Genomic DNA, 25,362 nt, shown 5'->3' with positions numbered 1-25,362 from the left:
CCATCAATATAGATTTTGGAACTTTTCTGTGCCACGTCCTGAGAGGTCATCTAGAAGTTAGGGTTCAGGTAGTGCCTAATGCTTTATATGTTTTTAAAAAGTGTTTCTTATAAATAAGAGGCAATGTAGCCGTTGCATATTCTCTTATGATAAGATATATATAAATACATAATTTTTATGGAGAGATGATTCTACAAATAAAACATGCTGTGTCTTTGTGGCTATACTTCTTGATGTCTGAATAATTAACCTCAAAACAGGGCCTCAGCTGGGAGGCTGGTGTGGAAGGGTCATTGTCACCCACACAGCTGTTAGTAGCATCCAGTAAACCACTGACAGAGGTACTGGTAGTTTGTCTGGTAACGCATTCAAATTCTTTTAGTTTGACTTCTTATGGTGAGTTAAGATGAAGCTGGAAAAGATAGAGTTGATAAAGAACTTTCAGAAAGGTGCGTGGTTCCACCTGTCACTTAATTAAGCACACCTGCCCACCAGGAACCCTCCTCAATATTAGCTATTGTATTACTGTGCTCCGTTTGAACCAATCTTGAGCTTTGAACCCTTATCTCGGAGTCTGATCCTATGCAGATTACATGCCACTTAATAGCTGTGTGACTCGGGGCAGGTTATTTAATTCCTCCATGTATCACTTAATCATCTGTATAATGGGAGGAAAATAATATCTACCTCCTAGGACTGTTTTAATGACTAAATGAATGAATTTATGGAAAACTTTGAGAACAACATATGTTCAAACTTTAAGTCCTATGTAGCAGATACAATGAATAAGCCATAGGTCTGTCAGTTTAATACTCTTAGAGATGAGTTGCAGAATATTTTTAGCATGACCTCACTTGTAAAGCTTTAAAAATATGCAAATGTGCTATATTTGTAAAACGAACGCTACCTATATATATATACTCATTTAATAAAAGTGTAAAACCATGCATGGGAATCATGGTCACTATCTCAGGAGAGGGAAGGAGAATTGTGTTAAGTAGGGGCACATGGTGCTGGTGTGGAACGGCTAACATTAAAACAATAAAACATTGTAATGTTTTATTTCTAAAATATATCTGAAACAAACATAAAAATGTTAAAATCTGTTACAGCTGAGTGGTGGGCATATAAATGTTATATCCTTTAATTTTCCAGTTGTTTGAAAAGTTCTTTTTTCTTATAAATTACACCTTGAATATAGAGCCCGAATAACATTGGCTTGTGTGTGTGCACTTTTACAAGGTGTTCTTTATCAAGTTCACTTTTCAAATCAGAGAACAAAGCCTAAGAGGTGGAATTGCCATTTTCAAGAAGCAAAGCCAGACCTGAATGGTGTCTTTTATATGCTAATCTTCCACAGATGTTGTTAATATTGACAGATGCAGGCAGTACTGTTCTACTGTTTAGCGGTTTTCTGAATTGTGGACACGTCATATTTTCAATTCAGTAGAAACATAATAATCCTTTACTGTTGGTAGCTTAAGTCCTTTAAGAAAGGTTTAGTAGCCATGGTGGAAATGACCACCATTGGGTCAACAACGAGACAGAATACAAAGCTTGACTACACTGCAGGCCTATTGGGAACAGCTGTAGTAAGAATATTTCTTTACCTTTCTCCAAGGTCAATAGGATGAGTTTAATTTTCATTCTTGGATTCTAGGAACAAGGTAAATGGATAATTTTTTTCTAATGAGTTTTGGATTTCTTATTTGACAGTACTTTCAATTGATCTGAGGCTAATTAAGAACTCACTTTGGAGGGTGGGATTCCACCAAGCTTATTTCCATAGCAGGCTAGGATGGTCCTCTAGGTTTGAATCCCCTTCAACTTGCCTGTCTAGATGGATAAAAGCCTTCAAGTCTGTTGTAGCTGCTCCTCTCAGTGCCCCAGAGGGAGATAGATGCATTTTAACAAAATATTTTTGGAGAACTCACCTTAAATCTGAAATAATGACTTCGAGTACGTAATCAAAGAACCCCATCAGTTAAGACAAAGCTTCGTGGCATCCCTAAACTGATCCCACAAAGGCCCCTATAAGCCACTTGACCTGTAGGACAGACTCTCAGGAATTTCAGAGATTCCCCAGGTCCACGAACATGGAAAAGAGCTGTTTAACTGTATGAGACCTACGTACACTTTTGAGTACCAGAGCCGTCATAAAAATGTTCCTTTCAGGAGGCTGAGTGATAGTGCTGTAAACGTTTTCCTTTGGTGGATAACTCTTTGCACCTGAGCACAGGCACAGGCCTAAAATCTCGCGAGGCTTCCTAAACCTTCACCTTCTGTTTCCTGAACAGTCCTTGCTGGGAGCGTTCATTATCAAGAAGGCGGCCTCTGTGTGGTTGAGAGAGCTGCTTTTCCTTAGTCCCTTGATGTTTACTAGGTCTGGGCTGTTGCCAAATAGGTGAGATATATTGGGTTGATGGTGATTTAATTGAATGATTGCCAGTGATGGGCCTTCAGCGTGGCGGTTTTGACAGGAGTATTTGCTCCTAACAACAAAGGCCAATGGGAAACTTTACGCCCTTTGACCGACATCTCCTTGTTAGATGACTAAGGCATCTCCTTTCTGCCTCAGTCCCTGGTAACCACCATGATACCTTCTCCTGTGAGTTTCATTACTTAGGTTATTAGATTCTTCATATAAGTGGGATCAGGTATTTCTTTGTTCTTCTGTGTCTGGCTTCTTCCACTTAGCATAATGTACTCCAGGTTCATCCATGAAGTTGCAAATGACAGGATTTCCTTATTTTTAAAAGATGAATAATATCACATTGTATGTAAATATAATAGTTTCTTTATCCGTTCATCCACTGATGGACATTTAGGTTGCTTCCATACCTTGGCTATTGTGGGTGGTGCCTCAGTGAACATGAGAGGACAGATATCTCTTTGAGATGCTGTTTTCATTTCCTTTAGATATATACCCAGAATGGGATTGCTGGATCCTATGTCAGTTCTATTTTAATTTTTTGAAGACTCTTCCTACTGTTTTCCATAGTGGCTGCACCAATTTATATTCCTCCCAACAGTGCACAAGGGTTCCTTTTTCTCCACATTCTTGCCATCACTTGTTATATTTCATTTATGATAATAGCCACCCTAACGGATGTGAGGTGATATCTCACTGTGGTTTTGCATCTCCCTGATTAGTGATATTGAGCACTTTTTCATATATGTGTTGGTTATTTGTATGTCTTCTTTTGAGAAATACCTATTCAAGTCCTTTGGCCATTTTAAAATCAGGTTATTTATTTATTTAAGCTATTTTGGACGTTAACCCTTTATCAGATATGTGGTTTGCAAATATTTTCTCCCATTCCATAGGTTGCCTTTTCACTTTGTTGATGTTTCCTTTGCTGTGCAGAAGCTTTTTAGTATGATGTGGTCCCATTTGTCTATTTTTGCTTTTGCTACTTGTGCTTTCAGTGTCATATCCAAGAAATCATTGCCAAGGCCAATGTCAAGAAGATTTTCTCTATGTTTTCTTCTAGGAGTTTTCCAGTTTCAGGTCTTATATTTAAGTCTTTAATCCATTTTGAGTTGATTTTTGTGAATGGTGTACCATAGGGGTCCAATTTTATTCTCTTGCGTGTGGATATCCAGTTATCCCCATGCTATATAAGTCCTAGAGATCTACTGTACACCATAGTGCCTGTGGTTAACAATACTGTACGTTTAAACTTTTGCGAAGAGGATAGATCTTAGGTTAAGTGTTCTTATCACATGCACAAAAATAAGAGAATGGGAGGAAAAAATATGTGTAAAGGTGTTTTTTTAAATACTACTAATAGAGAGGGATAATATGTATTCTTATTTTTTAAAAAAAGATTTAATTTTTTAAAAGCAGTTTTAGGTTCACAGCAAAATTGAGAGGAAGGGACAGGAATTTCCCATATACCCCTGCCCCCACCCCCCCAGACACAGCCTCCCATTATCAACATCCCGCACCAGAGTAGCACTTCTGTTGCAGTTGATGTGTCAACGTAGATTCATCATACGCACCCGAAGTCTGTAGTTTACCTTAATGTTCACTCTCGTACATTTATGGGTTTGGGCATGTATCCACCATTAAAGTATTACACAGAATAATTTCATTGCCCTAAAAAACCTCTGTGCCCTGCCTATTCATCCATTCTGATTCACCATAAAAGCTCCAGTCTTAATTATGGCCCAGGAAGCACTCTGCAGTCTGGTTTTATTATATTCCAGGGAAGAGGGCTAGGGCGTGCCAGCACTCAGCTCCTACCAGGCTAACCCATCCTCCTCTATTTTTAAAAAATTTATTTTGTTGAGGCATTTACAATGTTGTGTTCATTTCTGCCGCACAGCAAAGTGATTCAGCTATACATACGTATACTTTTTCGTACTCTTTTCCATTATGGCTTATTACAGTATATTGACTATAGTTCCCTATGCTATGCAATAGGACCTTGTTGTTTATCCATCCTGTATATAATGGTTTGCATCTGCTAATCCCAAACTCCCAATCCAACCCTCCCCTGCTCCCCTCTCCCTTGGCAACCACACACCTGCTACGTCTGCCCTCACTCTGTTTTAGCTGTTTGACCTCCTTGTCATTCGTTGAATAGGCCAGGCATGCTCCTGCCTTAGGACCTTGGCACCTTGATGATCTGCCTAGAATTCTCACTGCCCCCTATTCCTCTATGGCTGGCTCACCTGACAACTTCAGGTCTCTGCTTAAATGTTACTTTCTCAGTGAGGCCTTTTGTTTTTGTGCTATGAAGTTTTATTTATTTTTTTTATAAATTTTTGTTGACATATAGTTGATTTACAATGTTGTGTTAGTTTCTGGTCTACAGTAAAGTGATTCAGTTATACAGTGAGGCCTTCCTTGACTGAGAAAATTATTTGAAATTTTATCCCATGTACAGCTCTAAACCTTTTGTAGTGTTTATCACCATCTAATATGATACATATTTTACTTATTTATTTCATATTCTCTGTATCCCTTCGTTATAGTATCAGCTCCAGGAGATTCCTTCCCCCACTTCTGTATCTCCAGTGCCTAGAACAGAACCTGGCATATAACATATTTCATTCATTCTAACAAGCACATTTTTTTTTTCATATAATAAGACATCCAAATTTTAGAGGCTTTATAATCAATGACATTACAGTTGGCTGGTGGATAGGTGTGCTGTAGCTGTGATCACTTGCACATGAAGAATTTGATCTGAAATTTTCTGTTGACACCACCTGGTAGGATCAGAGAGGGTCAGCATGAAAACTTGAGAAACTGGGGTTACGGATGGACAGGCAATTCTGGAGATAAGAGTGGAGCATTCTTTTAAGAGATATTGCATTATCAGTGCTTGTGATGGCTCAAAGCATGATAATTATGTGAGAAAACAGGGACTGATGATTCTGAGCCAGGAAGCGATTTGGAAGGCACAGACTCATGATGAAAATATTTTAGGATTTACTTTCACCAGCTACTTTGTTTACATTTGCTTTTGTCTGTAGCATGTGAGTGATATGATTTAAAATGTCCACAGAGCTCTTTTAATTTGCATAGAATGATTCTAAGATTAAGTAACGAAATGTGTCAGATTAATTGGTAGCTTCTTTGATCTTAGTGGTCCATAACATAATGGTGTATCTAAAGTTGGAAGAATCTTAGATTCAAGGGAACAACTGGAACAGATGCTCAAAGATTTGTTAAATGAGCGAATGGAAGTTCACCCTGACTTCTTTCTTCTCCAAAAGGCCCTCATGGCTCCTTCTAAACCTATGCAACAGTGCCACCTGCAGGGAAGGCAGCTCACGATGTCTGGTTTGGTTGTGAAGTCCCCAGAGAAGTCAGTATTTATTTTTCTTCCCTGTGAGGTAGGAGATAGATGGGCCTCTGGGCTGGACAGCTGGTGTTTGTTGAGTGGAGCAAAATTGAAGCTTTGTTCTCACCCAGACACTCCAAGGACAAAGGTAGTGGCAGAAGCTGAGCTCTGACTGGAATAAAGAGATAAGATGACCACTCCTGAGGTCAAGGAAAACTTCCCTGTCTGCATACGCACAGCAAGGCTCCTTGGGGAACAAAAGGGGAGGGGGTGCCACCCCATAATAAGTGTGGACATGCACCCATAGGCCTCTGCAGTGGGATCCATCTTAGCAAAACGTTGCACATTTTGCTAATATGTTGGGGAGAGTCCTAGGACAGGTCAGGTGTGAAAGGGAAACAAGGTAATTGGCCAAATGTAAACAAAGACCCGGAAGGACTGCACTCCTCATCAGAGAGGACGCCCGTATCCTTTCTGCCTTGCTTCTGACTTAGACAAACTGTTTCTCTGTGTGCTCTCCCATATGTTATGCTGTGTCTCTAATAATAAACTTTGTACCTGTTTTTACAGTTTTTGCCTCCTTGAAACACTCTTGCTTTCAATGGGGGTAAGAGCCAGGGGAACTTTGCTTCTAGCCTCTAGCCCCTGGTGGTCTAGTGGCTAGGAGTCCTGGTTTTCATCCAGGCTGCCCAGGTTGAATTCCTGGGCAGGGAACTGAGATCTCTCTTTGGGACTTCTCACTGCTGTCTCTCCAAGATCACCTGTGTGTGTGCCTGTGTATTTGTGGAGGGGGCAGGGGAGGGTCCTAGTCTATGCTGCAGGGGAGCGGGGCAGAGAATGAAGATCTAGAGTCTAAAGCAAAGGTCTGAGCCTTGAGGTATTTTCAGTCTAGCATGAGAGGCTGTCTTTTCTCCCAGCAGATATTTTCATCTTCAAGAACCAACTCACTATACAAGAAAATCTTTTTTTCTTTTTTCCTTTTCTTGAAAGTGATATTGTATGCCTTTTATTTCTCTTCTCTGAACACGGGGAAACAAACGGGTGATTTTTCCTTTCCTGTCAAACTTCTCTTTCCCACATATTAATGAACAATGTTTGAGCACTTGTTCAATGCCAGACCCTGCTTTAGGTCCCTGGAGATATGCAGTTGGCAGGAAACACAAGGCCACTGAACTCATGGAGCTGACTTTCTGGCATAGAAGATAGACAATAACAAATAATTGATCATTTCATATTGCAGCAAGTGGTTTAAAGTGATAGTGGTGGGTAAAAATGGAAACTGGGTGGGGAAGGGCAGGGCTTAGAAGCAGCATGCTCTGGGATGGCCTCCTAAGGGGGTGACGTCCAAGCTGAGAAAGGATGAGAGCATGCCAGCCACCAGTGCTCCAGTGAAGGGGCACTCCAGGCTAAGGGAACACAAAATGCAAAAGCCCTGATGTGGAAGAGAGCGTGGCACCAAACAAGGACAAAGAGGAAGTCATTGTGGCCACACAGGTGGACAGACTTGGGATCTTTTTGAAAAGCACAATGACCAGGAGCTGTTGGTGGACTAGATATGGAGGGTGAAGGAGTAAAGGAAATAGAGGGATCAAAGATAATGTCTAGGATTTGGGGCCTGGGTAGTCAGGTGGATTATGATGCCACTTAATGATGAACAGTTTGCACAGAAAGATGAATTCTGGACAGGTGGCCACGTCAAGTAGGCAAACAGATAACACAATCCTGGACAAGTCAGAGAGGGAGCCAAACAAGGGCTCAGGTTGAACGAAGCCAACAATCCCGGTGTTAGTCTCAGTTCTGATGCTAGGCTGTGCTATCCTGGGTACCACTTCATCACTTCAGCAAACATGTACTGAGCATCCACTGTATGGACTTTCCAGCCATGGATACAGAAAAGGCGGAAGGAATCTTTTTTCCAGGGTACAATTTTTTGGTGGAAGTGGGAGGGTTTAACGGATGAAAAGAAGTAAGAGTGTGAGGAATAAGAATTGTGTGCCGATGGGTAGGGATCACTCATCTTTACTGGAATTTTTTTTTTTTTTGCTGTACGCGGGCCTCTCACTGTTGTGGCCCCTCCCGTTGCGGAGCACAGGCTCTGGACGCGCAGGCTCAGCGGCCATGGCTTACGGGCCCAGCCGCTCCGTGGCACGTGGGATCTTCCCGGACCGGGGCACGAACCCGTGTTCCCTGCATCGGCAGGCAGTCTCTCAACCACTGCGCCCCCAGGGAAGCCCTGGAATATTTCTTAATTCTTGTCACCTGGCTGTGCTGAGTTTCCCTGAGTACTTTTGGGGAAGGGGATCAGAATTGCAACATGATATTTTTCTATTTCAACAGGGATAGAATGGGACTTCTTTTACTTTGATTTCTTAGTTATGGAAGAGGAGACTGAATCTCAAAAATGTGTATAAGGCAATGAATGATATTGGGGTCCAGTGACCCATGAGTTGGCAGACTGAGTTGAGGTAGGTTTTTTTGTTTCGTTTCGTTTTGGTTTGGTTTTACCCTGTCATGGCTTGTGAGATTGAGATTCAGGTAAGAGTAGGATGCATTTCTCACATATTTGTCTTTTTGCTTTTATAAAGTCCAAATACTTGTTCCGAATTTGTCTTTGTAATAAGGTGCCATGCGACTAATTTTGCTTTCAAACAATGCAGAATGAGGGAAAAGTAGGTTTTCTACTAAGAATGAGGGCATTTACTAAAAGTAGGAGACGAAGAGTGAGTTTCCCCTTTTCATTTGTGTACTTGGGGTATCCTCTACCCAGGACACTCTAGTTGGGTTGGCAAACTTTTTCTGGAAAGGGGCAGATAGCAAATATTTTAGGTTTTGTGAGCCATGCCTTGTAAACCATGATATCTATTGCAACTATTCTGTCATTGTAGCTCAAAAGTAGCAATAGACAGTATGCAAATGAATGAGCATGTCTGTGTTCCAATAACACTTTTTTTTTTATGGACACTGAACTTTGAATTTCACCTAATTTTCATGTGTCATGAAATACTCTTCTTTTGGCTTTGTTTCACCCACTTAGCTTACATAGGCTATAGCTCTACATTATATAATGTATATCTTTGTAGTATAAACTCCTGATGGTTTTCTGGACTATGATGCAAGTGCCTGACTTAAGCTTTTGGTTGCCGATGCATCCACTTCAAAGATGGCTATTTAAAAAAAACACATCACCAGATAGAGTCAGGCCCCATCTCTCATTGACTTAGGTAACTGACCATTTGGCCTCTTTAATTCCTACTCCTAATGTTATAAACTCATCAGTAAAGGGTGTGTCTGCAAAAACCTAGGTCCCCAACCCTGGACCCCAATAAAAGCAGAACCCCAGGCCCGGGCTCCCTTTCTACCTGTGACCTCATCGTGTGGCCCTAGATAGGCTGTGTACCCTCCAGGACCTGTGAGTAAGAACCCTTGTCCTTCAAACTTTCCTGATGGTTATTGCTGAGGGCATCTTGCAATCCTAAGAAAACCCACAATAGTGGGCCAGCCATGACGTTGGTTCTGAAAGGGGAGATGTCTGCGGGAAGCTCTCAGTGGCCCCACGTGGTGCCCCAGGCACTTCTAGCCATAGCCTCACTATAGGTGGGATGAGGGCAGGAAACAATCTTGCTGCAGATCTCATACTTCAATAAAGACTTATTTTTATCCCCACAAAATAAGAGAAGATGGATGTGTTGGTGAACAGAAATGGAGAAACGTCAGAAATTTAAAGCACAATAAATACTTGTAGTAAGACTTTTGGTATTACTATTGCCTTTTTCCAGGTCACCCCAAAATACTAAATTCAAACAATAGTTTGACTTAGGACCAACTGTATTGTGGCAGTGTTCATCTTGCATCTCTGAGCTTAACCTTTTTTGGGGTCCTTCTTCATAGCATTTTATAATATCTAATTTCCATTCTAAACTTATTCTTGGGAAGTGTTTTTGTACAACTGTACTATTATTACCACTTAGTGTTTGCAGAGGAGTGTTTTGGACTTGATACATTTTCATCATAATAATGAGATGTTTACATTACTAGACAGTGTCCCAAATCATTTATATAAGTTATGAGTAGCTACAATAATACCCTTAATCATGCAATAATGTCCCAAAATGGTGAGGACATCTATTACCAGCTAAATTGTTTGAAAAATGTGGTAACTTTAGTGTTCTAAAGTAATCCTTTTTGGTTAACTAACATTGTTTTCTTGCTCTATTTAAAACTCTGTATAACTTACATATGTATCTTCTGAATCCAATAACTTCTGCTTCATTGAGTGAATAGAACTTCCTAGACCCTTTAAGATGAAGATAGTTTTTTCCCCAGTGTGTTGAAAGGTAAATGAGAGTCAACAGCCATGAAGGTCATTTCAGACAGCACTCATATGTTATCAACTTCTTAGTTTAAATGTGCAAACCTTCTCATGACATATGAAATAACTTCCATTTAAATTTCTGTGTTCTATCAGGTGTCTGCAGATAGACACTTTTTAACTGTCCTGCAGTACATTCCAAGGAACCAAACACAGACTTTTGAGTTTTGTTGGATATGTAAGTCTTCCTAGTGAGTCCCACAAATCAGTTAGTTTCCGGTTTAACTGTTGGCAGCCTCTTATTAAATGTAGAATTTCAGAAAATACCACAGTTCAGCCACAGATGGTGTATGAGAGCATAGATTGTATAGCTCTTTAGTTTTGTTTTTCTAATTGTAGTTGATTTACAATGTTGTGTTAGTTTTAGGTGTAGAGCAAAGTGATTCAATTACACACACACACACACACACACATATATATGTGTATATATATATATATATATATAATTTTTTCAAATTCTTTTCCTTTATAGGTTATTATAAAATATTGAGTACAGTTCCCTGTGCTGTACAGTAGGTCCTTGTTGGTGATCTATTTTATATATAGTAGTGTGTATATGTTAATCCCAAACTCCTAATCTATTGCTATTCCCAGCCCCTTTCACCTTTGGTAAACATAACTTTGTTTTCTATGTCTGTGGGTCTATTTCTGTTTTGTATATAAGTTCATTTGTATCTTAGATTCCACATATAAGTGATATCATATGATATTTGTCTTTCTCTGGTTTATCTCACTTAGTATGATAATCTCTAGGTCCATTCCTGTTGTTGCAAATGGCATTAGTTCATTCTTTTTTATGGCTGAGTAATATTCCATTGTATATATGTACCATATCTCTTTTTTTTTTTCCAGTACGCGGGTCTCTCACTGTTGTGGCCTCTCCTGTTGCAGAGCACAGGCTCAGCGGCCATGGCTCACGGGCCTAGCCGTTCCGCGGCATGTGGGATCTTCCCGGACCGGGGCATGAACCCGTGTCCCGTGCATTGGCAGGCGGACTCCCAACCACTGCGCCACCAGGGAAGCCCCTACCACATCTTCTTTATCCATTCATCTGTCGATTGATATTTAGGTTACTTCCATGTCTTGGCTAGGACTTCCAAGACAAGTGGTGAGAGTGGACATCCTTGTCTTGTTCCTGATCTTAGAGGAAAGGCTTTCAGCTTTTTACCATTGAGTGTGGTATTAACTGTGGGTTTGTCATATATGGCCTTTATTATGTTGAGGTATGTTTCCTCTATGCCCACTTTCTGGAGAGTTTTTGTCATAAATGGATGTTGAATTTTATCAAAAGCTTTTTCTGCATCTATTTAGGTAATCATACGGCTTTTATTCTTCAATTTGTTAATGTGGTGTATCACACTGACTGATTGGTGGATATTAAAAAGTCCTTGCATCCCTGGGATAAATCCCACTTGTTCATGGTTTATGACCCTTTTAATGAATTGTTGGATTCAGTTTGCTAGTACTTTGTTGAGGATTTTTGCATCTGTGTTCATCAGTGATATTGGCCTATAATTTGCTTTTTTTGTAGTATCTTTGTCTGGTTTTGGTATCAGGGTGATGGTGGCCTCATAGAATGAGTTCAGAAGTATTCCTTCCTCTGCAACTTTTGGAATAGTTTCAGAAGGATAGATGTTAACTCTTCTCTAAATATTTGATGGAATTCGCCTATGAAGCCATCTGGTCCCAGACTTTTGTTTGTTGGGAGTTTTTAAATCACAGATTCAATTTCAGTACTTGTAATTGGTCTGTTCATATTTTCTATTTCTTCCTAGTTCAGTCTTGGGAGATTGTACCTTTCATTAATTTCTGTTCTGGTCTTCGCAATTTCTTTCCTTCCACTAACTTTGGGTTTTGTTTGTTCTTTCTCTAGTTGCTTTAGGTCTAATGTTAGGTTGTTTATGTGAGATTTTTCTTGTGTCCTGAGGTAAGACTGTATCACTATAAACTTACCTCATAGAACTGCTTTGCTGCATCCTCCCATGGATTTTGGATTGTCATGTTTTCGTTTTCATTTGTCTCTAGGTTCTTTTCTTTTTGGCTGTGCCACGTGGCATGCAGGATCTTAGTTCCCCAACCAGGGACTGAACCCGTGCCCCTGCAGTGGAAGCATGGAGTCTTAACCACTAGACCGCCAAGGAAGTCCCTGTCTCTAGATACCTTTAATTTCCTCTTTGACTAGAAGTAAGTTATTTTTTAAAGTGAGTGATGGCTTATAGCATAACGAATCACAGCTTTCTGAAAACTACTAAGTTTGGATGCCTATTTGATGCACAATTCTTAAGCAGCTATAGGAATAGCGTTCCTCAGTATGCATAGGAACTTGCATAGAGTATGCAAGCGGATGGCCAGATTTCTCTCTCATGGAAGAGAGGGCGCACAGGGGAATGATCCAATGGTACATAGTCAGATTCCTGAAAAGACAAAAACACAGAGCACAGATCCTATGTTCATTGTTTCTAAGAAAAGAAGAGTAAATGTTTGTGTATAGATCTTGAGACAGAATGTTCTATCTTTCAGACTCTGTCTTTCAGACAATGATTCATTTATAGTATTATATGCGTGCTGTTACGGATGGTTATGGATACTTGACAATTTCAATCTTCAAAACACATTGTTATGCAGGCATTTAGTTCTTTTAGGAAGTCTTTGAATCCTAACCTTAGGAGTCTTCTGGGTTACCCTTTACTGTGGGTTACCTGCACACTCAAAACCACCATTCTGTACTCTTAATAATATTATTTTTAGGATCCAGGTATCGACTGATGTTGGAATTGAAAGATATTTTACCTTAGTTTGGGTTATAAAATTCTAGACAAAGTTTTAGGGGTTAAACTCTTATTTAAAATGACCCCAGTTAGTGTCCCAATACAAACAATTAAAAAATATAATTTCTGTTCTGGAAGTACTTTAGAAACAGGGTACTTAAAGAAAGCTTCATGACCATTGAGCAATGTTAAGAAATGCTACTTGTAAGTTTCCTTACCTCAGCCATCTTGCAGAATCAATCTCTTTACCCTCTCTTTTGGCCTAGCCTGTTAAATTTTTCTTTGAGTACCAAATCAAAGGCAATTTTTAGAAACTCCTTTTTGGATAAAATGGGAGAAAAAGGAAATACATGCCTTTAGATCTATTTAGATATCTTTGTTTATGGACTGTTCTTCGGGTTGAACCAGTTTGTTATTTGTGGCACCCACAGATGTGCTGCTCGTATTTCCTTTCAAGGAAAGATGCATTGCCCATCCCAGAACAGCCTCCAGCTGTTAACTCCATTGCTCCTTTAGCCTTTGGGCAGAGATCATACTCTTCTCTTGGGGGTTCCAACCCATGCCTCAGCAAGATTGGAACAAAGGTCTAGCCATTGCCGCCCAACCTGGGACTCCTCTAAAGGGCAATTTTTAGAATCCCTTGTTGGACTGGCACAGAGACAGTCACGTCTCAGTCTTTGTCTGATGACTTCGCCTGATCGATTCTTTCTCCCTTTCCTTTCAGAGGAGTTACTCTTCAATAAAAACGGACACTCCTGAGGAGCTGAGTCAAGATGGCACAGCGGGAAGACCCTGAGTTCACCTCCTCTCATGGGCACACCAAAAATGACAACTATTTATAGAGCAACTATTGATGAGAAAGACTGGAATCTACCGGAAAAGATCCTCTACAACTAGAAATATAAAGAAGGAACCACAACAAAACAGGTGTGGTTGGGGGAGGATATGGTATAGTCAAGACCCATATCCCTGAATGGGCAACCCACAAACAAGAGGATAATTTTACAATTTCAGAGTTCTCCCCAAGGAGCAAGGGGTCTAAGCCCCACATCAGGCTCCCCAACCTGGGGGTCCTGCACTGGGAGGACAAGCCCCCCAGAACACTTGGGTTTGAAGGCCAGTGGGGCTTGATTTTAGGAGACCCAGAGGCTGTGGGAAACAAAGACTCCACTTTTAAAGGGCTTTCACGAGATCTCACACCTTCTGGGACCCAGGGTAGAGCAGTAATTTGAAAGGAGCCTGGGTCAGACTCACCTGCTGATCTTGGAGAGGCTCCTAGAGAGGCAGGAGGCAACTGGAGCTCACCCTGGGGACATCGGCGCTGGTGGCAGCCATTTTTTGAAGCTTGTTCTATCACATGGACACGGGTGCTGGCAGGGACCATTTTGTAATCTTCCCTCTAGCTTATTAGCCTCAGGACTGCCCAGCCCTGCCCACCAGCCTGTAGGCACCAATACTGGAATGCCTCAGACTAAGCAACTAGCTGGGTGGGGACACAGCCCCATCCACTAGTAGGCAGGCTGCCTTAAGACCCCTGAACCCACAGCCATCCCTGGGCATGGCTCTGTCCACCACAGAGCCCAGGACCTGGCCCAGTACGCAGGCACTAGACTGGATATCCCAGGGCCCTACAGCCAGAGAGTCTGGGACACAGCTCTGCCCACCAGTAGGCAGCACCAGTCTGGGGACCTGCTGGATCTCAGCCCTACTCACTAGTGGGCTGACACAAGCTTCAGGACACCCTCAACCCTGCAGCCGGCTGTGTCAGGAACTGGCCTCACCCACCAGGAGGCTGACACTAGATCTGGGAATTCTGGCCCCATAACCACTCAACCCAGAACCTGGCTCTGCCCACCAGCGAGCCAGCACTACCCCAGAGACCCCCAGATTTTCACAGCCAGACTTCTCATGACCTAGCTCAGCCAACCAGCAACTGGCAGCCTCCAGGCAACCAATCAGACCTGGGACCAGCCATGCCTACAAGATCACTCATAGCCCACCACATCAGAAGGACCCACACAGCCTGCATGACGGGGGGCGGGGGTGGGGAATCCCTAGAGGATATAGCTCTGGTGACCAGGGGGCAGTGCACTGCTGGGACACATAGGACATCGCCTACAAAGGGCCACTTCTCCAAGGCTGGGAAATGTAATCAACCTACCATATACATAAAAATAAAAACTGCAAATTAGGCAAAATGAGGAGATAGATGAACACGTTCCAAATGAAGGAGCAAGATAAAACCCCCAAAGAAGAACTAAGTGAAATGGAGATAGGCAATCTAACGGATAAAGAGTTCAAGGTAATGACCATAAAGATGCTCAGGGAACTCGGGAGAAGACTGGGTGAACAGAGTGAGAGTGAGAAGTTTTTAATGAAGAGTTATGAAATTTAAGAAGACACAAAGAGATGAAGAATACAATAACTGAAATGAAAAATACCCTAGAAGGAATCAACAGGAGATTAAACGATACAGAGGAACAGACCAGCAAGCTGGAAGACAGTAGTGGAAATCACTGATGCGGAACAGAACATAGAATGAAAAGAAGGGAGGACAGTTTAAGAGACCTCTGGGCCAACATCAAACATCCTAACATTCACATTATAGGGGTCCCAGAAGGACGAGAAAGAGGAAAAGGTCTGAGAATGTATTTGAAGACATAATAGCTGAAAACTTCCCTAACCTGGCAAAGCAAACAGTCACCCAAGTCCAGAGAGCACAGAGAGTCCCAAACAGGATTAATCAAAAGAGGTCCACACCAAGACACATTGTAATTAAATGGCAAAAATTAAAGACAAGAGAATATTAAAACCAGCAAGGGAGAAACAACAAGTCACATACAAGGGAACTCCCACTAGGCTGTCAGCTGAATTTTCAGCAGAAACTCTGCCAGCCAGAAAGGAGTGGCATGATATAGTTAAAGTGATGAAAGGGAAACGCCTACAACCAAGAATACTCTACCCAGCAAGGCTCTCATTCAGATTTACAGACAAGCAAAAGCTAAAAGAGTTCAGCATCACCAAACCAGCTTTATAAGAAATATTAAAAGGACTTCTCTAAGCAAAAAAGAAAAGGCCACGACTAGAAACATGAAAATTATGAAAGGAAAAAGCTCATCAGGAAAGGTAAATATACAATACAGGTAGTAAGTCAACCATGTACAAAGGAAGGTTAAAAGACAAAAGTAGTAAAATGATGTCTGCAATAAGGAGTTAAGGGATGCACAAAACAAAAAAATGTAAGGTATGATGTCAAAAACAGTCATCATGAGGAGAGGGTGGTAAAAATGAAGGGTTGTTAAAATGCATTTAAAATTAAGCGATCAGCAACTTAAAATAATCACGTATATGTATATAGGTTGCTTTATATTAACCTCATGGTACCCAGAAACCAAAAATATATAATAGATACACAAAAAAGAGAGAGTTATTATATATGTTTAACTAAAAGATTCAAACTCATAGAAGCAGACAGTTAAATGGTGGTTGCCAGGACTGGGGGAGGGGAAATGAGGAGTTTTTATTTAACAGGTACAAAGTTTCAGTTAGGCAAGATGAGTGAGTTCTAGGGCTCTGTTGTACAACATTGTGCCTATAGCTAACAATATTGTATGGTACACTTTTTAAGAGGGTAGATCTCATGTTAAGTTTTTTTTACCACAATACAAAATAATTAAACATTTCTGTTCCCAAAGTTGCCGTAAACACTGTTAAGAAATAACATAATACTTTGCAAATCCACAAGGATTAGTATCCAGAATGTATAGAGAATGTCATGCAAATCAATTGAAAAACAAATTCTGTTCAATATGCTATAATAATGTAAATGGGAAAAGAATTTGAAAAAGGATAGATGTATGTGTATGTATAACAGAATCCCTTTGTTGTACACCTGAAACTATCACAACATTGTTAATCAACCATACTCCAATATAAAACGAAAAATAAAACAAATTCTGATACAAAATGGACAAACGCCATCAACAGGGAGTGGACAAAAGCCATCAACAGGGAGTATACAAAAGAGGAAATGTGATAAAAAGCAATCTCATTAGTAATCATGACACAGTTAATTAAAATCCAGAAGCACCCTTTTCCCCTTCCAGACTGGCAAATATTGTTTCCTGAAACCAAGTGTTGGTGAGGGTGTGGAGAAACTCTAGAGGGAGGATAAACAAGTACAATAACTGTATTGAGGAATTGCTAACTATCTAGGAAATAGTAGAATTGCATACTCTGTGTGTGTGCACATATACACGCTCATGCACCCTAGCATTTCCACTCCCTTGGAACTGCACCCTAGAAGACCCAGGAACACTCATACATACGCAGGAGGAGCTGTGTACAAGGATGTAAAGAGCAACATTATGAAAACTAGCAACTGGTGGCAAGTTAAATGTCCTTCAGCAAAGACTGGACACTTAATTTGTGGCATGATCATACAATAAAATATCGAAAGCAATAGTGAACAAAGATGTACAAAACAATAGTATATAATATTCATGGCTGCATGATACTTACAGATCCAGAAATTCTATTGTCATACATTTCTGGCCTATAGAACTAGTCGACATCTCAGAAACAAGGAGGAGCAGCCACCCTAGTAGGAGGAAGCCCTTCATTTGGTCAGACCCTGAGCCAAAGCCCATTCAGGAAACAGGAAGTTGTGAGGGGCCGGCTGCTTCCTGAGTTATGGCAGCCGAAGCCATGCTCAGAGGTTGGTAGTTAACCACATTTTGGACAGCATTAGAGAATGTCCTATTAGCTCAACCTCCTAAAGTTTGGTATTTTATGCTCAAAATTGCAGATTAGTGGGACACGTAAGCAAAATGTACCATTTGAGGGTTTCTAGAACTTGTCATCTTTAGGCCTGTGAAAGTACCGTTACATTGTCATAGAGCTCTTGCTTCGGGTTTAGGGAGTTGTGGAGGCTTGTAACGGCCCACTCTCTTGTGTAACTCCTCCTCTGTTAGTGTGGTAGAAGCTGTGAATATGCTGAAATGTCATTCCTGTAATTATGTTACTTTATAGGCAGAAGGGGATTTTTTTTCAGTTGACTTTGAGTTAATCAAAATGGAGATTATCTGGGTGGGGCTAATCGAATCACACAGGCCCTTTAAAGGCAGAGAGTTTTCTCTAGCTGGTGGCAGCAGTCATCAGAGAGATTTGGGAATGTGAGGAGGATCAGGCCTCTTGCTGGTCTGAAGCTGGAGGGGGCCAGGTGAGAGGACACACAGGCAGCTTTCAGGAGCTGAGAAACACCTGGTTGAGAGTCAGCAAGGAAAAGGGACCTCAGGTCTATAACCGCAAGGAACTGAATTCAGTCAACATCCTGAATGAGGCTGGAAGCAGATTCAAACCCAGATCCTGCAAATAAAAGCTCAGCCTGGCTGACATGTTGATTTTGGCCTCATGGGAACCTAAACGGAGAACCCAGTTGATCCTGCTTGGACTTATGACCTACAGAACTGTAAGGTAATGAGTGGTATTGCTTTATGTTGCCAAATTTATGGTGATATGTAGCCATAGGACACTAATACAGAGGGTGTTTTGGGTGCTTGAGAAAATGGAAAGATCACAGTTGCTGGACCCCAGTGAGGTGGGAAATAATAGTAGGGAATACCATGCAGCAGTAAAGAGGAATACATTTGATTTGATTTAAAAGCATGCATGTAGCTCAAACACAGAAAGGTAAATGAAAAATGCAAGAGAAAACCGTAAGATATAGTGCACCAAACTATTTAGAAATATACATTAAAATATATTTTTCACATTTGTACATATGTTAAAAATTTTGGAAAGTAGTATGGAAGGATATATAGTAAATATTTTTAAGTGTGACCAATATATAGTAGGATATGGAATTGGCGATGCTGCATTAAGGACAAAAATAATAAGAAGGTCTTTACATAGATGAATGATGCTAGGTGGCCATGCTAAAGAGTATGGTCAACAGCGTTCTGTCTCCTGAGATTCACAATTACAGCACATAGTAGAACGAAACAGTAGATAAGAGAAAAAAACAAAAAATAAATTCAATTATAATTATAGCTAATATTAAGCATTCACTATGTGCCAGATACTTTTCTAATTATGTATTTGTATTAACATATTTAGTGCTTCCAATAAGCCTATGAGAGAGGTACTCTTATAGTCCCATTTTGCGTTGATTTGTACACAGTTTAGGTAGCTTACATAATGTCACACAGATAGTAAGAGTCCATAGAAATGAAAATCTAGTAGTCTGTTTCCAGAATCTATTTTCTTAACCACTGTGCTAAGGTAGCTCACGGAGTCTCATTTCCATCAATGGATTTCATCTCCATCAGCAGTCTTCATATTGGAATATTTCTATGCGTGAGAGTACACAAAGACTTTCCAGGGGGAGTTCATGCAGCAATAATTTCAGTGCATTTAATTTCCAGAGTCTCAACTGCCATTTATACTCTTTCCAAACACTGATCTTCCAGAGAAGAAACATGAGTTCTCAGTGTCCTTTTATTTTACAAATATAAAATATCACTTGGGTTGGTCTTGCCCAACCCAAGTGGTATTCTTTGATGGCACGGGTAATAAAAACTGGAGTGCCAACCAAAAGGAAACATTGAAACACTGGCTTAGTAACACTTCCTTCATCAAGACAAGGGGTCAGCAAACTTTTTCTGGAAAGGGCCAGGTAATAAGAATTTTAGGCTTTGTGGTTTCTTTCACAGCAACTCAACTCTGATGTTATAGTGAAAAGCAGTTTAAGTAAATGAATGAACGTGGCTGTGTTTCAGGAAAATTTTACTCGTGGGCTGTAGTTTGCCAACCCCGTTTCTGTCTTTCCTTATCTTATGCATATTTATATTAAGGGTGAAGCTTGGCATCACGAATGGAGAAATTTGACCAGGATAGAATGCTCTGAATTCAAATGGTCAAAAAATTATCGGTTTCTGATGCTGATTATTTTTATTTAATGTTTTAATTGAAAATATTTAAAAAATTTAAGACACATTATATCAAACCCATGGATAAAATTGGATGTGATTTTTTTTAATGAAGTATAGCTGATTTATGTTGTGTTAGTTTCAGGTGTACAGCACAGTGATTCAGATACATATATATGTATATGTGTATCTACATGTGTGTGTGTGTGTGTGTATATATATATATATATATTCTTTTTCAGATTCTTTTCCCTTATAGGTTATTACAAAATATTGAGTATAGTTCCCTGTGCTATACAGTAGGTTCCTGTTGGTTATCTGTTTTATATATAGTGGTGTATATATGTTAATCCCAAACTCCTAATTTATCCCTCTTCCCTCCTTTTCCTCTTTGGAAACCATAAGTTTGTTTTCCATGTCTATGAGTCTATTCTCTTTTGTAAATAAGTTCATGTTATCTTTTTTAAAAAATTCCACATATAAGTGATATCATATGATATTTGTCCTCTGTCTGGCTTATTTAGTATGATAATCTCTAGGTCCATCCATGTTGCTGCAGATAGCTTTATTTCATTCTTTTTTATGGCTGAGTAATATTCCATTGTGTGTGTGTGTGTGTGTATGTGTGTGTGTGTGTGTATACCCATGTGATTGTCTTTTCAAATTGGTGTGCTAATAGATAGTTAAAACCTACTCTGTCATATTATGGATAATTCAAAAGATAGTCAATCCTTATCTTATTTTGTCTTATAAAATATTTAACATTTTATCTCTCCTACTTTGATAGAGACTAGTCATATACTTATTAATCTCATTTGTTCTTGTTGGGCATACAGGACAGCTGCATCTCCTAGTCTTCCCTGCAGTTGTCTTGGAGTTATGTGACAAACCTAAGTGTGCGTTATGGGCTGAATTCTGCCACCCCCCGAATTCATGTATTGAAGTCCTAACCCCTAGTATCTCAAAGTGTGATTTTATGGAGATAGGGTCTTTAAAGAGATAACTAATATAAAATGAGGTCATGTGAATTGGCCTTAATCCAGTATGACTGGCATCTGTAAAGAAAAGGAGATTAGGGTGTAGACATGCACAGAGAGAAGACCATGTATGGAGACACAGAGAAGATGATAATACACAAGCCAAGGGAAGAGGCTTCCAGGAAAAAGACAATATTTCTGACACTTTGATGTCAGAATTCTGGGATTCTACAGCATAGGGCAATAGAGCTGTCAGCTCTGAACATGCATTATCCTTCAAGGAAAGGAAGAGAGTAACTCTGAAGGTGGTTTGGAGTTTGGCAGGGCTGACACTGCCACCACAGGCCCACAGGGCCCAGGGCCAAAGGGCTGGGGCCGCTGCCCCTGTGGGCCTGGAGTGCAGAGCACGGAGCCAAAGAAGATTATTCTTGAGCCTTAAAATCTAATGAAATTTGCCCTGCTGGGTTTTGGACTTGCTTTCCAATTTCTCTTTTCCAGCTTCTCCCTTTTGGAATGGCAATGTCTATCCTATGCTTGCTCTACCTTGTATTTTGGAAGCAGATAACTTGTCTGGGTTCACAGGATCACAGCTGGAGAGGAATTTTGCCCCAGGATGAATCATACCTCAAGTCTCGCCTATACTTGATTTAGATGATGTTTAGTTAATATTTTGGTCTTAAGAGTTGATGTTGGAATGGGTTAAGATTTGGGGGGATGTTGGGATGGGGTGACTGTAGTTTGCATGTGAGAAGGACATGGTTTTGGGGGGACCAGAGGGTGAATTCTTATGGCCTGAATGGTGTTCCTCCAAAATTGCATATTGAAGTCCTAACCCCCAGTAGATCAGAATGTGACTGTATTTGGAAATAGAGTCTTTAAAGAGCTGATTAAGGTTATCTGAGGTTGTTAGGATTGGGACCTAATCCTTTATGTCTGGTGTCCTTATAAGAAGAGGAAATTAGGACAGGGACACATACACACAGAGGTCCACGTGTGAAGACACAGAGAGAAGATGGCCATCTACAAGCCAAGGAGAGAGGCCTCAGGAGAAACCAACCCTGCCCACACCTTGATCTCAGGCTTCTAGCTTCTTAGAATTGTGAGAAAATAAATTTCTGTATTTAAGCCACCCAGTCTACGGTGTTTTGTCATGAAAGCCCCAGCTAACCAATGTAGTATGAGACTAATATTTGTTCTGCTCTGGGATATTTGACTCTGTTATTACATTCACTGCCTAAAAAATCTTTTTTTTCTTCTATGCTGGTCTATAGTATTTAGATATGTTGACCCAAAACAAATAGACTGCCAGCTATTCCTCCAGCAAAGATGGGTTTATTTGGGACTAGCAGAGAGTTGCAATCTGGGGTCTGGAACCATGGCGAGCCACGTGCAAGTCCTGGCACAGCAAGGGCAGGAGAACACTTTAACAGGGAGGAAAAAGGCTCCATGGCTTTTCACTGGCTGAGTCCCTGCCAGGAAAGAAGAGGATTGTTTCTTCTTCCTGTTGTGCTTTTATCATCCCAGGGCGTGAGAGCTCCGCCTTCCGGGTCTCCCAACTCTATTTAATTGAGGTTTCTGTTTATTACATTTTTAAGATCATAGGTAGTGAAAATATTTGGTGGCACCTGGAGAATGGGTGTGATGAGATGTTTATGTTATCATTAACAGGTCACTTCTAGAAATAGTTACAAATATTACCTAAGAAGAGGCATACCCCTGATTCAGGACAAGTTCTGTTCAGAGAACACTGAAAAGATTTTAATTTAATTTTGGACTTGGTGGCGGTGTTGGACTAGTAATCAAAGCAGCCTCTTTTTTTTTTTTTTTTTTTTTTTTGCGGTACGCGGCCTCTCACTGTTGCGGCCTCTCCCGCTGCGGAGCACAGGCTCCGGACGCGCAGGCTCAGCAGCCACGGCTCACGGGCCCAGCCGCTCCGTGGCATGTGGGATCTTCCCGGACCGGGGCATGAACCCGTGTCCCCTGCATCAGCAGGCGAACTCTCAACCACTGCGCCACCAGGGAAGCCCAAAGCACCCTCATTTTTGGCCTGGCAATTACCACCTGCTTTGTTAATCTAGGACTAAGCCCTTCTCCATATTGCCTATCAGAAGCCCTGTCAGTAAAATGAGAATATTTCTAGGTGTCTTCCATTTCTTTTATCGTTTTGGAAATAAATAGTGTGGGCTGAAATAGGAAATTTTTACCCACAGCACTAACTTCATTTATTTCCAGCAGTTCTTTAATTTATTCTAACCAGTCCTAAATAAATTAGTTGGATTTCTAGGCTATGTTATTCAGCATAACTAGGATTAACCTTTAACTACAGGTACTAAACAACCAATGAAAACATAAGCCTGCATATAACAAGTTTTACATATGATGAGGCACCCTAGCACAGTTCGTTAAGAAATAATACATAACCTATTAGGAGAAAATGCATTTTATTATAATTCCTTATGAGGTTAAAGAGAGAGGCAGACCCTACTTAATAAGGGATCATAAAACAACAAAGGGGCATTCCATTTAAAATCAAATTATCTAAAGCATTTAAAAATGTAAGATAACGAACGGGATCCTTAGACAGAAATCCAGCTTCTCATGTGCAGTGGTGCTACCGAGGGTTGAGTCAGCTTCAAAATTCTCAGGTGGAGAAAGATGAGCTGTGTGATTTTTTCAAGGGGTAAAGCTGCACATTAAGGTAGTTGTTCTGCAAACAGAAGAAAGGAATCAGAATCTGCTAGTGGAGTTCTCTACCTTCTGTCTCAGAGGACCTAGTGTCTGTCCCTAAGTCACAGGGAGGGAGGGAGAGGGCAGGTTAAGAAAGAGGTAGTGTTTGGGATCATGTCCTAAGAAAATTAATATAGGAGTTATTTATGTCGAGGGATACAAATATTTTTGCTTCTCTTAACTATGAAATATATCAGAGATATGTAACATGTTTAATATAGCATCTATAACACATCTCAAATTTTTAAAAGTGCTTACCATCTCTCTAGTATATAAACATCCAAAGTTTATAATAAATGTGTCTGTATGTATTCAGAATTTTCCTTCTCAGCTGTGTAGGAAGGAAAATCCATACAATTTAGGAAATATACTCCTGGGCAGATAGGCATGTAATCCTTTCAGGACAGAGTCTGAGTTTACGGTATTTCTGAGTGCATGCTCTCATGGACTATCTACCTTACCCAAGTCCATGTTCTATGGTTTTGGTATTTTAAAACATTTCTCTCGGGCTTCCCTGGTGGCGCAGTGGTTGGGAGTCCGCCTGCCGATGCAGGGGACGCGGGTTCGTGCCCCGGTCTGGGAAGATCCCACATGCCGCGGAGCGGCTGGGCCCGTGAGCCATGGCCGCTGAGCCTGCGCGTCCGGAGCCTGTGCTCCGCAACGGGAGAGGCCACAACAGTGAGAGGCCCGCATACAGCAAACAAAACAAAACAAAACAAAACAAACATTTCTCTTTAATCTATTGATATTGATTTTGGTAAAAATGTTTCACTTATTGCCTCACCCTCCACGGTTCCTGAGGGATAATCTGAGTCATGTGGCTAATACCAGTTAATATGCCAATTAATGCCAGACAGACAAGGGGTTGCCCATAAGATCTACACCTCTAGTAATCTAGGGGTGCCCTAACCAGCCTTTCCCTAACTGGAAGCACAGGTGTTTACACAGTTTCCTTGTAAAAAGCTCGTTTTCTGTTATAAAATATCCTTGAACAGCATTAATCTATGTACTTTAACTAACCTCACCTTAACCTGGCAGTTGACTGTATTTCCAAAGTATAAATTTGCTATTCCTGATCTTTTTGAGGCGCCACCTTGTTTATTTGCATCATTTCCTATAATTATTCTTATAGCAGCTGAATGGCTACAGAAAGAGAAAAGAAGACAAAGAAAGAGGAATGGGTTTAAGATCTTGGCAAGTCCTGGTGACTGAGGCTCAGAACCTGAAGCCAAGCGCTCACTCCTCATTTTCCCTGCTTTCGTACCATTACGATATGTTCTCATCCTGTCTTTATTATAGAAACTGAGTTATTGGTTTAACAGCTGAACCTAGTAAGCTTTATATAAAAGAAGTCCCTCCCAAATATACCACCAGATTTACTATTGGCTGATCAGAAGTCATTAACTTAAAATTCGATGATCTTAGACCATCTGTAAAAGGTAATGTCTAGGACTTCCCTGGTGGCGCAGTGGTTGAGAGTCCGCCTGCCGATGCGGGGGACACGGGTTCGTGCCCCGGTCTGGGAAGATCCTGCATGCCGCGGAGCGGCTGGGCCCATGAGCCATGGCCACTGAGCCTGCACGTCCGGAGCCTGTGCTCCGCAACGGGAGAAGCCACCACAGTGAGAGGCCCGCGTACCGCGAAAAAAAAAAAAAGGTAATGTCTAAATGAGCCAATAAGAGCCCCATCCCGTGGATAATGAAGTTAAAATATTTCACTTTTAACTAGTTAAATCTGGTATTCTAGTAAACTCTACTTTGCCTATAAATTCATAGTAATCAGTCTACCCTCAGC

At 40.8% G+C, this 25,362-nt stretch overlaps 1 protein-coding gene across 1 annotated transcript in view; it reads left to right on the top strand.

Moving 5' to 3' along the window:
• STX3 (syntaxin 3) overlaps nt 1-21,970 on the top strand; it is a 148,358-nt gene extending 126,388 nt beyond the window's left edge. The window contains exon 9 of the mRNA XM_033413563.2: nt 13,660-21,970. Coding sequence (XP_033269454.1) covers nt 13,660-13,731 — 72 coding nt within the window. The 3' untranslated portion in view covers nt 13,732-21,970. The remainder of the gene's footprint in view (nt 1-13,659) is intronic.
• Nucleotides 21,971-25,362: the final 3,392 nt, after the last annotated feature.

Source organism: Orcinus orca, chromosome 8 (genome assembly GCF_937001465.1).
Source record: "Orcinus orca chromosome 8, mOrcOrc1.1, whole genome shotgun sequence".
In the NCBI taxonomy this organism is placed as follows: Eukaryota; Metazoa; Chordata; class Mammalia; order Artiodactyla; family Delphinidae; genus Orcinus; species Orcinus orca.
The sequence above is the reverse complement of the archived record's forward strand: the minus strand, read 5'-3'. Positions and strand labels throughout refer to the sequence as shown.